At 45.0% G+C, this 13,717-nt stretch overlaps 1 protein-coding gene across 1 annotated transcript in view; it reads left to right on the top strand.

Moving 5' to 3' along the window:
• thbs3a (thrombospondin 3a) overlaps window positions 1–13,717 on the top strand; it is a 34,618-nt gene extending 20,901 nt beyond the window's left edge. Inside the window, exons 16-24 of the mRNA XM_040118260.1 lie at window positions 437–555; window positions 1,745–1,797; window positions 2,064–2,245; window positions 7,269–7,447; window positions 8,270–8,318; window positions 8,413–8,609; window positions 8,961–9,133; window positions 11,800–11,939; window positions 12,392–13,717. Of these exons, the coding sequence (XP_039974194.1) occupies window positions 437–555; window positions 1,745–1,797; window positions 2,064–2,245; window positions 7,269–7,447; window positions 8,270–8,318; window positions 8,413–8,609; window positions 8,961–9,133; window positions 11,800–11,939; window positions 12,392–12,453 (1,154 nt within the window). The 3' untranslated portion in view covers window positions 12,454–13,717. The remainder of the gene's footprint in view (window positions 1–436; window positions 556–1,744; window positions 1,798–2,063; window positions 2,246–7,268; window positions 7,448–8,269; window positions 8,319–8,412; window positions 8,610–8,960; window positions 9,134–11,799; window positions 11,940–12,391) is intronic.

The following is a 13,717-nucleotide window of genomic DNA, read 5'->3' on the forward strand; positions in this document are numbered from 1 at the left end:
CCACATCAGAAGAAAGAAAACTCTCTGGGCTTTAGAAGGTGGAGAGAAGTAAAGATAAATGGAACAGTCGTTCATGAAGATGAGAATTAATGTGACGTTTGGAGCAGTCGAGGTTGGATCATTGTATGTTTTACATTTGCTCGACAAACGTCCACCAGATCTATGCTGTTCAGACTGTTCATATTGTGAACAGGGAGGCCTGTAGAGTCCTAAACATTTCATCTAAATATGAACTAGTCTGATTGGACTTTGAGTGTTCTTTATTCTGTCTTGTTTATCCAAACAGCAACAAAACACCTGATTTCCTCCAAAACTCTACCAGTAGTTAAACTCTGAAGACTGAAGTCCACGTCCAGAGCAACTATATCCATTCAACTGATGTGTGTGTGTGTGTGTGTGTGTGTGTCTGTGTCTGTGTGTGTGTGTGTGTGTTCAGGTATTCCCAACGTTCTTGATAACTGTCCGAAGGTACCGAACCCAATGCAGACAGACAGAGACAGAGACGGAGTGGGAGACGCCTGTGACAGCTGTCCTGAGCTCAGCAACCCCATGCAGGTTTAGTTATAGTTAGTTAGTCCGTTCACTGACTTCAGTACATCAATGCTCAATCAATTTTCCACACTCCAGTCGTTTCCACTTGTTTTGGCCTGTGTCCCCTCTACTTGTGACCATTTATCACATGTTGCATATGTCTGTTAGAGGTGGCCAGTCAAAGGGTGACTTCCTTTTTGTCTGTTAGATTTAGATTTTAATACTTTTTAGCTTCCTGAGATGTAAAAAGATCCAATAATTCACAAGCCTATGCTGTATATGTATGTGTGTGTGTGTGTGTGTGTGTGTGTGTGTGTGTGTGTGTGTGTGTGTGTGTGTGTGTATGTGTGTGTGTGTGTGTGTGTGCGTGTGTGTATATGTGTATATGTGTGAGTTTATTTATATATTTTTTTATTTTTCTTATTTATTTATTATACATATAATATATATTATATTTTATATATTATTTTATATATTATTATATATATATATTATAATGATATATATATAATATATATCATTATAATATATATATAAATTATATATTATATATTATTTATTTTTTAATCATCTTTGGACCTCGCGGATTTATGTCGGGACCCCTCAAGGAGGTTTGGAAACCACCGACAACACAGTTTTGTCTGCACATGAATAAAACTCACTGGCCATGCTACAACATATTCAGGGAGGGAATGCAACATGGCTGAGACTTTCCTCTTTGTGCATAAAAATAGAGATTGAAGAACTTGATCTTATTATTATTATTATTATTATTATTATAGGCACTGGTGCAGTGCCAGAATGTATTTGTCGGTAGGCCGATGGGAGTAACGGGTTATTTACAAACTCACAAAGTCACAATCTCTTTCACTAACATCAATATTTATGACCCTCATCTGTGTTCATTTTCTCTTCACGATGTCTGAAGTTTTCTTGAGAACCGCTCATCATAAAATCTTCACAGTCGACACAGCACTCAGGTCCTCAGCAACATACCTGCCAGGTTTGAAGTCAAACAAATACAAATAGAGATTTCTACATTCATTTGAACAGGTGTAAGTCTCAAATTAGCGTTAATATAAGGCTTATCGATATCTGTGTATGACATCCACATATCACACTAACAAATAGCCTCCTGGATCAATGTTACCAATAATAACAGGCAGGTCAGAGGTCACAGTGTGTCTTCATCAAGGTCTCCTCTCTTTCTCAGACGGACATTGACAACGACCTGGTGGGAGACGTTTGTGACACCAATCAGGACACGTATGTCTGATTAAAAACACACACCTACCTGTGTTTCTGTGATGTAATCAATGTTGAGTGAAAACATTCCTACTTTCTGTTGAAAATGTGAAACGGTCTCCAAAAACAAAACCGAGGTAAGGCGTGATAAAAATAGATGGAAAGAGACCATAAAGGGCGTAAAACACACAGGAGGTGTATAATGCATGGAGCTGATGCATAACACAGACTCTAAACCCTGCTGATAACAGAATGAAACCTCTTCCTCTTGTTTCGTCTTGCCGCAGGGACGGAGACGGTCACCAGGACAGCAGAGACAACTGTCCAGACATCCCCAACAGCTCCCAGCTGGACTCTGATAACGACGGCCTCGGAGACGACTGTGACCATGACGACGACAACGATGGTGTCCTCGACGACTACGACAACTGCCGACTCATCGTCAACCCCAACCAGAAAGACTCCGACAGTAAGGATCTGATAGTTATATGAGGTGTTTTGCGTGTTTTTCCCAGAGTGAAGTAACATTTTGGTTTATTGACCTGGGATCTGGCTTTTTTATCTGGAAGAACATAAAGCAGGCTGACTTCTGACAGTTCTGCTCAGCAGTATCAAGGCTTTGCAGTGGGAGACAGTCATCAGCATACAGCAGCAGTTTAATGTCAGTGTCATGAAGAGTGAGAGCCACAGCCACAGACTGTCCCAACAATGTTATCAGGTTATTCATATAAAATACTCAACAACTTTGGACTCAAACAGCAGCCCTGTCTCTCTGATCTTCTGTCTGACTGTCTCTCTGATCTTCTGTCTGACTGTCTCTCTGATCTTCTGCCTACCTGTCTCTCTGATCTTCTGTCTGACTGTGTCTCTGATCTTCTGTCTGACTGTCTCTCTGATCTTCTGTCTGACTGTCTCTCTGATCTTCTGTCTGACTGTGTCTCTGATCTTCTGCCTACCTGTCTCTCTGATCTTCTGTCTTTCTGTTTGCCTACCTGTCTCTCTGATCTTCTCTCTGTCTGTCTTTCTGTCTTTCTGTTTGCCTACCTGTCTCTCTGATCGTCTGTCTCTCTGATCGTCTGTCTCTCTGATCTTCTGTCTCTCTGATCTTCTTTCTCTCTGATCTTCTGTCTGTCCACCTACCTGTCTCTTTGATCTTCTGTCTGACTGTCTCTCTGATCTTCTGTCTGACTGTGTCTCTGATCTTCTGTCTGACTGTCTCTCTGATCTTCTGTCTGACTGTCTCTCTGATCTTCTGTCTGATCTTCTGTCTGACTGTCTCTCTGATCTTCTGCCTACCTGTCTCTCTGATCTTCTGTCTGACTGTGTCTCTGATCTTCTGTCTTTCTGTCTGTCTGCCTGCCTACCTGTCTCTCTGATCTTCTGTCTGACTGTGTCTCTGATCTTCTGTCTTTCTGTCTGTCTGCCTGCCTACCTGTCTCTCTGATCTTCTGTCTGACTGTCTCTCTGATCTCCTGTCTGTCTGCCTACCTGTCTCTCTGATCTCCTGTCTGTCTGTCTTTCTGTCTTTCTGTTTGCCTACCTGTCTCTCTGATCTTCTCTCTGACTGTGTCTCTGATCTTCTGTCTTTCTGTCTGTCTGTCTGCCTACCCGTCTCTCTGATTTTCTGTCTTTCTGTCTGCCTGTTTGCCTACCTGTCTCTCTGATCTTCTGTGTCTGACTGTCTCTCTGATCTCCTGTCTGACTGCCTGTCTGTCTGCCTACCTGTCTCTCTGATCTTCTGTCTTTCTGTTTGCCTACCTGTCTCTCTGATCTTCTCTCTGTCTGTCTTTCTGTCTTTCTGTTTGCCTACCTGTCTCTCTGATCGTCTGTCTCTCTGATCTTCTGTCTCTCTGATCTTCTTTCTCTCTGATCTTCTGTCTGTCCACCTACCTGTCTCTTTGATCTTCTGTCTGACTGTTTCTCTGATCTTCTCTCTGTCTGCGTCTCTGATCTTCTGTCTTTCTGTCTGCCTGTTTGCCTACCTGTCTCTCTGATTTTCTGTCTCTGATCTCCTGTCTGTCTGTCTGTCCACCTACCTGTCTCTTTGATCTTCTGTCTGACTGTCTCTCTGATCTTCTGTCTGACTGTCTCTCTGATCTTCTGCCTGACTGTGTCTCTGATCTTCTGTCTGACTGTCTCTCTGATCTTCTGTCTGACTGTGTCTCTGATCTTCTGTCTTTCTGTCTGTCTGCCTGCCTACCTGTCTCTCTGATCTTCTGTCTGACTGTGTCTCTGATCTTCTGTCTTTCTGTCTGTCTGTCTGCCTACCCGTCTCTCTGATTTTCTGTCTTTCTGTCTGCCTGTTTGCCTACCTGTCTCTCTGATCTTCTGTGTCTGACTGTCTCTCTGATCTCCTGTCTGACTGCCTGTCTGTCTGCCTACCTGTCTCTCTGATCTTCTGTCTTTCTGTTTGCCTACCTGTCTCTCTGATCTTCTCTCTGTCTGTCTTTCTGTCTTTCTGTTTGCCTACCTGTCTCTCTGATCGTCTGTCTCTCTGATCTTCTGTCTCTCTGATCTTCTTTCTCTCTGATCTTCTGTCTGTCCACCTACCTGTCTCTCTGATCTTCTGTCTGACTGTCTCTCTGATCTTCTGTCTGACTGTCTCTCTGATCTTCTGCCTGACTGTGTCTCTGATCTTCTGTCTGACTGTCTCTCTGATCTTCTGTCTGACTGTGTCTCTGATCTTCTGTCTTTCTGTCTGTCTGCCTGCCTACCTGTCTCTCTGATCTTCTGTCTGACTGTGTCTCTGATCTTCTGTCTTTCTGTCTGTCTGTCTGCCTACCCGTCTCTCTGATTTTCTGTCTTTCTGTCTGCCTGTTTGCCTACCTGTCTCTCTGATCTTCTGTGTCTGACTGTCTCTCTGATCTCCTGTCTGACTGCCTGTCTGTCTGCCTACCTGTCTCTCTGATCTTCTGTCTTTCTGTTTGCCTACCTGTCTCTCTGATCTTCTCTCTGTCTGTCTTTCTGTCTTTCTGTTTGCCTACCTGTCTCTCTGATCTTCTGTCTGTCTGCGTCTCTGATCTTCTGTCTTTCTGTCTTTCTGTTTGCCTGACTGTCTCTCTGATCGTCTGTCTCTCTGATCTTCTGTCTCTCTGATCTTCTGTCTGTCCACCTACCTGTCTCTTTGATCTTCTGTCTGACTGTCTCTCTGATCTTCTCTCTGTCTGTGTCTCTGATCTTCTGTCTTTCTGTCTTTCTGTTTGCCTACCTGTCTCTCTGATCTTCTGTCTGTCTGTGTCTCTGATCTTCTGTCTTTCTGTCTGCCTGTTTGCCTACCTGTCTCTCTGATTTTCTGTCTCTGATCTCCTGTCTGTCTGTCTGTCCACCTACCTGTCTCTCTGATCTTCTGTCTCTCTGATCTTCTTTCTGTCTGATCTTCTGTCTGTCCACCTACCTGTCTCTTTGATCTTCTGTCTGACTGTCTCTCTGATCTTCTCTCTGTCTGTGTCTCTGATCTTCTGTCTCTCTGATCTTCTGTCTGTCTGTCTGTCGATCTGCCTACCTGTCTCCCTGATCTCCTGTCTGTCTTCTTCTCCAATCTTCTGTCTGTCTGTGTCTCTAATTTTCTGTCTCTCTGATCTTCTGTTTATCTGTTTGCCTACCTGTCTCTCTGATCTTCTGTGTCTGACTGTCTCTATGATCTCCTGTCTGACTGCCTGTCTGTCTGCCTACCTGTCTCTCTGATCTTCTGCCTACCTGTCTCTCTGATCTTCTCTCTGTCTGTCTTTCTGTCTTTCTGTTTGCCTGACTGTCTCTCTGATCTTCTTTCTCTCTGATCTTCTGTCTGTCCACCGACCTGTCTCTTTGATCTTCTGTCTGACTGTCTCTCTGATCTTCTCTCTGTCTGTGTCTCTGATCCTCTGTCTCTCTGATCTTCTGTCTTTCTGTCTGTCTGTCTGCCTACCTGTCTCCCTGATCTCCTGTCTGTCTGCCTCTCCAGTCTTCTGTCTGTCTGTGTCTCTGATCTTCTGTCTCTTTGATCTTCTGTCTGACTGTCTGTCTGATCTTCTGTCTGACTGTCTCTCTGATCTTCTGTCTGTCTGTCTCTCCAATCTTCTGTCCGTCTGTGTCTCTGATCTTCTGTCTTTCTGTCTGTCTGTCTGCCTACCTGTCTCTCTGATCTTCTGTCTGTCTGCGTCTCTGATCTTCTGTCTTTCTGTCTGCCTGTTTGCCTACCTGTCTCTCTGATTTTCTGTCTCTGATCTCCTGTCTGTCTGTCTGTCCACCTACCTGTCTCTTTGATCTTCTGTCTGACTGTCTCTCTGATCTTCTCTCTGTCTGTGTCTCTGATCTTCTGTCTCTCTGATCGTCTGTCTCTCTGATCTTCTGTCTCTCTGATCTTCTGTCTGTCCACCTACCTGTCTCTTTGATCTTCTGTCTGACTGTCTCTCTGATCTTCTCTCTGTCTGTGTCTCTGATCTTCTGTCTTTCTGTCTTTCTGTTTGCCTACCTGTCTCTCTGATCTTCTGTCTGTCTGTGTCTCTGATCTTCTGTCTTTCTGTCTGCCTGTTTGCCTACCTGTCTCTCTGATTTTCTGTCTCTGATCTCCTGTCTGTCTGTCTGTCCACCTACCTGTCTCTTTGATCTTCTGTCTGACTGTCTCTCTGATCTTCTCTCTGTCTGTGTCTCTGATCCTCTGTCTCTCTGATCTTCTGTCTTTCTGTCTGTCTGTCTGCCTACCTGTCTCCCTGATCTCCTGTCTGTCTGCCTCTCCAGTCTTCTGTCTGTCTGTGTCTCTGATCTTCTGTCTCTTTGATCTTCTGTCTGACTGTCTCTCTGATCTTCTGTCTGTCTGCGTCTCCAATCTTCTGTCCGTCTGTGTCTCTGATCTTCTGTCTTTCTGTCTTTCTGTTTGCCTACCTGTCTCTCTGATCTTCTGTCTGTCTGCGTCTCTGATCTTCTGTCTTTCTGTCTGCCTGTTTGCCTACCTGTCTCTCTGATTTTCTGTCTCTGATCTCCTGTCTGTCTGTCTGTCCACCTACCTGTCTCTTTGATCTTCTGTCTGACTGTGTCTGTGATCTTCTGTCTCTCTGATCTTCTGTCTGTCTGTCTGTCGGTCTGCCTACCTGTCTCTCTGATCTTCTGTCTGTCTGCGTCTCTGATCTCCTGTCTGTCTGTCTGTCCACCTACCTGTCTCTTTGATCTTCTGTCTGACTGTGTCTGTGATCTTCTGTCTCTCTGATCTTCTGTCTATCTGTCTGCCTACCTGTCTCTTTGATCTTCTGTCTGACTGTCTCTCTGATCTTCTCTCTGTCTGTGTCTCTGATCTTCTGTCTCTCTGATCTTCTGTCTGTCTGTCTGTCGGTCTGCCTACCTGTCTCCCTGATCTCCTGTCTGTCTGCCTCTCCAATCTTCTGTCTGTCTGTGTCTCTAATCTTCTGTGTCTCTGATCTTCTGTCTATCTGTCTGCCTACCTGTCTCTCTGATCTCCTGTCTGACTGTCTCTCTGATTTTCTGCCTCACTGCCTGTCTGTCTGCTTGTCTGTCCTCAGTGAACGGCGTTGGAGATGTCTGTGAGAACGACTTCGATAATGACGCCGTGGCGGATTTGATTGATGCGTGTCCAGAGAGCGCTGAGGTCACTCTGACAGACTTCAGAGCCTATCAGACCGTCATCCTGGACCCAGAGGGAGACGCCCAGATCGACCCCAACTGGGTGGTGCTGAATCAGGTGACCCTCGACCTCCTGTCCCTAACATGAACACTGAGCAGCACTGTTGCTTTAGAAGAGCTGAAAGAAACAACAGGGACCGTTCATTTTAAAGGTTTGTGTAAGGTTGTCAGATGGTTTTAGAGGGATATCAAGAAACCAGAAGGACAGAGGACCGAACTAACCTGTCCTCTGAAAGACAGGAAACTGACAGTTAGAGCACCTCTGTCCTCTGAAATGTGACCTCTTTCTGAATGAAACACACACACACACACCATGATCGGTGTACACTTAAATGTTTTACAGGCAACAAAATGAGAGGGATTTGATACAAAAATACTCAAAAATGACTCATTTTACATATTTGACTTTTACCAAGAGGTAACAGAACAATGAACACAGTATTTTCTCACAGATATCAGGCTTTCGTGTAGAAGACTGTGTTGCAGTATATTACACCTGTATCCTGTTACTGTGGTTGTCATGGGTAACGTATCACAGCAGTGCTGCAGGAGCCACCCTGTGTGGAGGCGAAGTTTCTGGCAAAACTTCACCTGCTTCATGAAGACGGGAACATCTGAAGAGGTCAAGACTGCAGTTGTTGTATAAAGAGCTTTTTCACGATAAAGTTGCTTTTCACTCACACGTTAACCTCTTCAGTCACCCTGTGATTCAAAGCTGTAGCTGCTATGATCAGGTTTCAGTCTTCATGCTGACAGTGTGAACAGGTACAGTAGAAACCCTCCTCAGGTTTGGATCCCTGGAACCCAATGTAACTCATCCTTCATGATAAACACAGACCTCATGGACTGATGCGTTCTAAAAGTTCATTTTTCTCCTCAGGGAATGGAGATCGTCCAGACGATGAACAGTGATCCTGGTCTAGCTGTGGGTATGTGTTTTTACTTAAATCTGGATTAAATCAGCGCTGAGCTGTCCTCAGTCCTGGTCCTAGTGTAGACCGTCTGCTCTGTGCTTTTCTGCAGGCTACACGGCGTTTAACGGTGTCGACTTTGAGGGAACGTTTCACGTCAACACGGTGACGGATGACGACTACGCCGGCTTCATTTTCGGTTATCAGGACTCCTCGAGTTTCTACGTGGTGATGTGGAAACAGACGGAGCAGACGTACTGGCAGTCCATCCCCTTCAGAGCCATGGCCCAGCCCGCCCTGCAGCTCAAGGTTTCTACTCTACTCTACTGTGGTCTACTATTCTTGATTCTAGTGTTCAGAGCCATGACCCTGCCCTGGTGTTACAGAGGACTTACATCTGTCTGCTGCCCTCATGTGGCATAAATGGAAACATCAGATTGTGAAAGTTCCTGCTGACGTTGGTAAAACCTGCAGGTCATTGTTGAAGGTTGCAGGTTTGATTCCTCGCTGTTCTCTGTGCTCAGTGGGAACAGATCTGTCTTACCTCGACTCTGACTCTGTGTTCTCCTGGTTTTCTCCCCAAACTAAACAGGCAGTAGAAATGAACGTGAGTGGTGCAGAAACTGAATAAACACATTCATCCCTGTGTCCGTCCTGCAGGCGGTGAAGTCTCGGACCGGGCCAGGTGAGTTTCTGAGGAACGCTCTATGGCACACAGGGGACACACCTGGAGAGGTGAAGCTGCTCTGGAGGGACCCACGAAACATCGGCTGGAAGGACAAAACCTCGTACCGCTGGCAGCTGAGCCACCGGCCGCAGGTCGGATACATCAGGTAAGACCACCACCGGACCTGCATATGGGCTACAACCTAAACCAGAATTGAGAGGCTGTCAACTAGACCTGCAGGCAGATTAGACCCTAAACTAGACCTGAGAGACTAAACCGGACATGAGCATGGGTCAGACCAAAAACTAGTACAGCAGTTTGTATGTTGCAGTGCAGTATTTAAATACTGATACAGCAGTACTCTGTGGTACTCTCCCAGCCTGCAGCTGTGTCTCTTCCACTCGTCTGTCGTCTGTTTTTCATCTCTCTCTCTCTCTCTCTCTCTTTTCTTTTTACTGCATTCTTTCCCCTCTGAAACTTCTTTGTGGCTCCGGGGCCCCCCGGTACTCTATTGTACTCATCTCCATGACGACCAAAGCCCTGGCAAGAATCCGCCTCGGCAACCGTTGATATGCAGATCAGACGGAGAGACAGAGACGCGCTGCAAAACTAGTTAGTTTTGACCTTTTTTAACTGATCATCTTTTTCACTCTTAGTAATTTTCACTGACTAATTTTCTTTAGTCAGGGAACATTGGTTTCACTGAGTAAAGAATCAGCTCGGTACAAACTGGTGGATTAGAAAAGTAAAGTTTCTGTGAACTAGTGATGATTTACAAGTTAGAGTCGGAAAACAAAGCCTGAGTAAAGTGTAACAGGTAAATGTGATCTACATAGCGCTACTATGGTGAGGAACTTTTATTTATATCTAGATTTTATTTGAATGTTTCAGACTGACCTACGTGGTTCTGAAAACAGCAGCAGATTTAAAAGGTCTGGACTCACATTCTTCAGTCAGTCAGGAGGAGAAAAGGAAAAGAAAGAAATAAAGGAGAGACCCAGGAGGAGGAGGAGGAGGTTTTTGTAGAGAGTCTATTCACAGAGCTGAAGAGAGAGAGGGTGCAGAGGCTGAGGTCGTTCATCCTTTTTCTCCTCCCTCTCTCTCTCTACTCTCTTTTATGTTCAGTTTGTGGATTTATGTGAATATAAAGTGTTTTGGAAATGACCTACCGAGGTCCTAATATCTTTCACTGTATTATATTATTGAAGTGAATTTACCTTGTCATAGATCTCTCAGTGTTTCTGAGAACAGGAAAAGTCAAAGATGTTTGAGGACAAACAGTGTCTCTGTGACAGAATTTGCATCAATAAACACAGCTAAGGATCCTTATCAGACATGTGAGTTTACGCCATGTGTTTCTGATAAAAAGTGATATAGTATCACATTTCTTAAACTCTTAAATTTTGACATCGGCCTCTCTTGGTTTCATTCGGGCTGTTCCTGCACAGAGTTCAGATTAAGCGCACACACAAGAGATGAACAGCTTTAAGTTTTGTTTGTAAGTTAGAGGTTTGCCAGTCAGGTTTCTCTCCTGTCGGATGTTTCATTTGTCCCAAGTCAAACCTGCAGTGGGAACATTAAGTAATGTTAAGGACACACAAAATACAGTCATGGACTCTCAGCAACCATAGAGAGAAAGAGAGAGGAAAGACAGAGTCTTTGTAACGAATGTGTCCACAGGAGTCACCAAATCCCCCAGGACTGAAATCTGCAGGATTCTGACTTTAATCGTCTCCACAAACGTACAACTGCTCTTACATGGAGTTTATCAATCTTCATCCCCATCAGCTGAGATTCTGTCTCCTCGTTGTCTTAGAGAGTGTTTACTTTCTAACCCAGCATGTCCTGGCGTTTACAATAAGGACTGTGTGTTTTATAACGCAGACTTTCCACAGGCCCGTACCACAAAGCCAGTTCAGCATACCCAGGATTTCTTTTCGTTATCTGGCCTCAATGAGGCTGACGACCGTAACCACGCTATGGGGTCACACGACGGTGGTTATCAACTCGGTGAGCGCGTTCACGTGTTCGCAGCATATGACCAGTCACAGACTTGGTCAAGTCTACTGGCAGAGCGGCATATTTTACGGACGAAGAGCAACTGTGTGAACGTGTGAGTTCACAGGCTCATAATATCCCTGCCCGTCATTAGGACACAGCAGTGAGCAGACTGACTGTCGTGTCTTATAGGTACAACAGGTACAAGGCTTCGGAGCTTCGGTCAGTCTCCGTCGTAGGATGAGCTCGGTAGACAAAAACCCAATGACAGGAAAGAGATGAGATGAAGAAGACAGGAGCGGACCAGCTCCGACACAGTGGTCCAGTCCTGCTGAGGAGCTGGTCCTCTGCAGTAATGAGGGTCACTTTTAATAAAATCATCAGGAAAAGACAAAAGGGTTTTCTGGTCTCTGAACACTCTAGTCCTCCTCAGAGACCCTCACCGAGCTCCACGGGATCTTCTACGAATGGTGACGCCATTTTCCGAGAGATCTGATTGGTCAGTAGGCGGAGCTACATAACCTCAAAACATACATCTCAAACATAACCTTCTACGGAGCAGGTCAGGTGTGCAGCATAAGTTACCGTGGCGATGTAAGAAGTGAACCACCGTCTTAACCCTGAAAACCCAGAGTTAAACCTGAAGTTACCGCGCTGACCATAAATCCCGCTCCATAGTACAGGCCTCAGGTTTCTACCTGAGTGGATGTTTGGTTTCCAACCCGGCCTGGCCCTGCATTTACCTCACCGAGAGATTGATTTCGAAAGTGGCGTGTCCTGGAGTTTACGCTGAGGAGCGCTTGTTTTCTAAGCTTGCATGTCTCTGTGTTTCAGGGTGAAGCTGTATGAGGGGACCGACATAGTGGCCGACTCTGGCGTTGTGATCGACAGCACGATGAGAGGAGGCAGGCTCGGCGTCTTCTGCTTCTCCCAGGAAAACATCATCTGGTCCAACCTGCGCTACAGATGTAACGGTACGACCTCTGACCCAGGCGAACGCTGGGTCTGGCTTTTACAGTTTTCATTACGTCAGGATGAACCCAGGTTCAGGTTTCATCTTGTTTTTTTAAAGTGGTCCTGAAAAGCGTTGAGGCTGGTTAGACCACTATCTTGTTTTAAGGGTTTGTGACAAATCGAATTTGGCTCATTCAGCTCTGTTGAAGTGAATGAATGTATATTAATGATCATTATGATTATCATCAGATTTGTTCCGTGGTCACTGAGTGGTTTAGTTACAGAACACCCTGATTTATCTCAGAAATGAAGTCCCTTTTTGTTTTGTCCTGTTTATGTTAAAGGGTCATTTTGTCTGCAGGAAGTATAAACCATCAACACAGTATTGATGTGTAATAACAGATTTATCTGTTGCGTTGTTGCTTGTCAGGTAACATTCAGTCATCATTAAAGTGGTGTGTTTTTGTTTCAGACACGGTGCCTGAAGACTTCCAGTATCATCGTAAACAAATTCTGATGCATATTCAGGTCTGAGAGCTGCAGCCGGACTGTCCACACAAACACACGCATACACACAGACACACACACACACACACAAACACAAACACATCTCTATACACACATCCCTGAACACAGAGCCTGAGCTTCTCTGAATCCACATTAACTGTAGTTTGAGTGTGTCGTCTGCATGTGTTTTAGGGATCAAGGTTAGAATAAGTGTGCGTGTGTGCGTGTGCGTGTGTGTGTGTGTGTGTGCGTGTGTGTGTGTGTGTGTGTGTGTGTGTGTGTGAGTGTGAGTGAGTGCATATGTGTGTGTGTGCCGAATGAAAGGGATATTGAGAGGCAGGTCACAGGTGTCAGAGTGTCAGCCTGGGAAACACTGACGAGCGGCACCTGAATGCACCATCTGTGTTGTTCTGTGTGACGTTTAAACGTCTCATTTCCAGTCCAGTTTATCTGTGTATCCATATGTGACTCAAAGTATCTGACTAACAGTGGTGAAGTGTGAGGAGTTGTTTCATAGTTCCTGCAGTAACAGTCTGGTTACTACAGTATTCAGTGACTGATGGTCTGTGTTGGAGGTGAAACTCTCCTGGTTCAATCATCAGATCTAAAGAGTAACAGCTGTTTTTGAAAATATCTGCTTCTTCGATAAAAAGCTACAACAATCCTGTGGACGTGAAAACTTGAGGAGAGTAGTCAACTACGACTCCCAAGGTGCATTTCACTAAGAAACAGCAGATCACAGAGCTTCACATTCTGCCGCGCTAGTTTAAAGACAGAGTTGTGATTCGGGGAATTTACCATGAGGAAAAAAACCTGTGGAACAGGCAGCTCCTCGCACTTCACCACTGAGTGGGCGGATTTATGGAGGAGGAGCATGTCTTAAAGCAGGAGCCAAATCCACTTCAGCTTTATAACAACCAGCACCATCAGTCCTCGGTCCGTGTTCGTCCACTTTACAGGTCAAAAAAGACGAGGGAACAGAGAGAAGGTTTCAGCAATCGAGGTGATAAAAAAGTATCATCATGTAGTTTCACGTTGTTTTTCTTGACCTTTTAATGAATATTTTATTGTGAAATTTAACTTGCCGCAGGAGTGTGTCTTTCTATCAGAAAATTTCAGATATAGTTCAGTTAAACTGAGCGGCAATAATCTTCCCGACCTTTAACCACCCAGACGACCCTGCTGGGAACTGATAAGCTAACGTTACAGAGCGGAGAGCCTGAAAAGTGCAAAACAGTGGAATATTCCTTTAACATGTTTCTGTGTCTTTTCAAATGTACATATCTTGATT

Source organism: Xiphias gladius, chromosome 22, assembly GCF_016859285.1.
Source record: "Xiphias gladius isolate SHS-SW01 ecotype Sanya breed wild chromosome 22, ASM1685928v1, whole genome shotgun sequence".
Lineage (NCBI taxonomy): Eukaryota > Metazoa > Chordata > Actinopteri > Istiophoriformes > Xiphiidae > Xiphias > Xiphias gladius.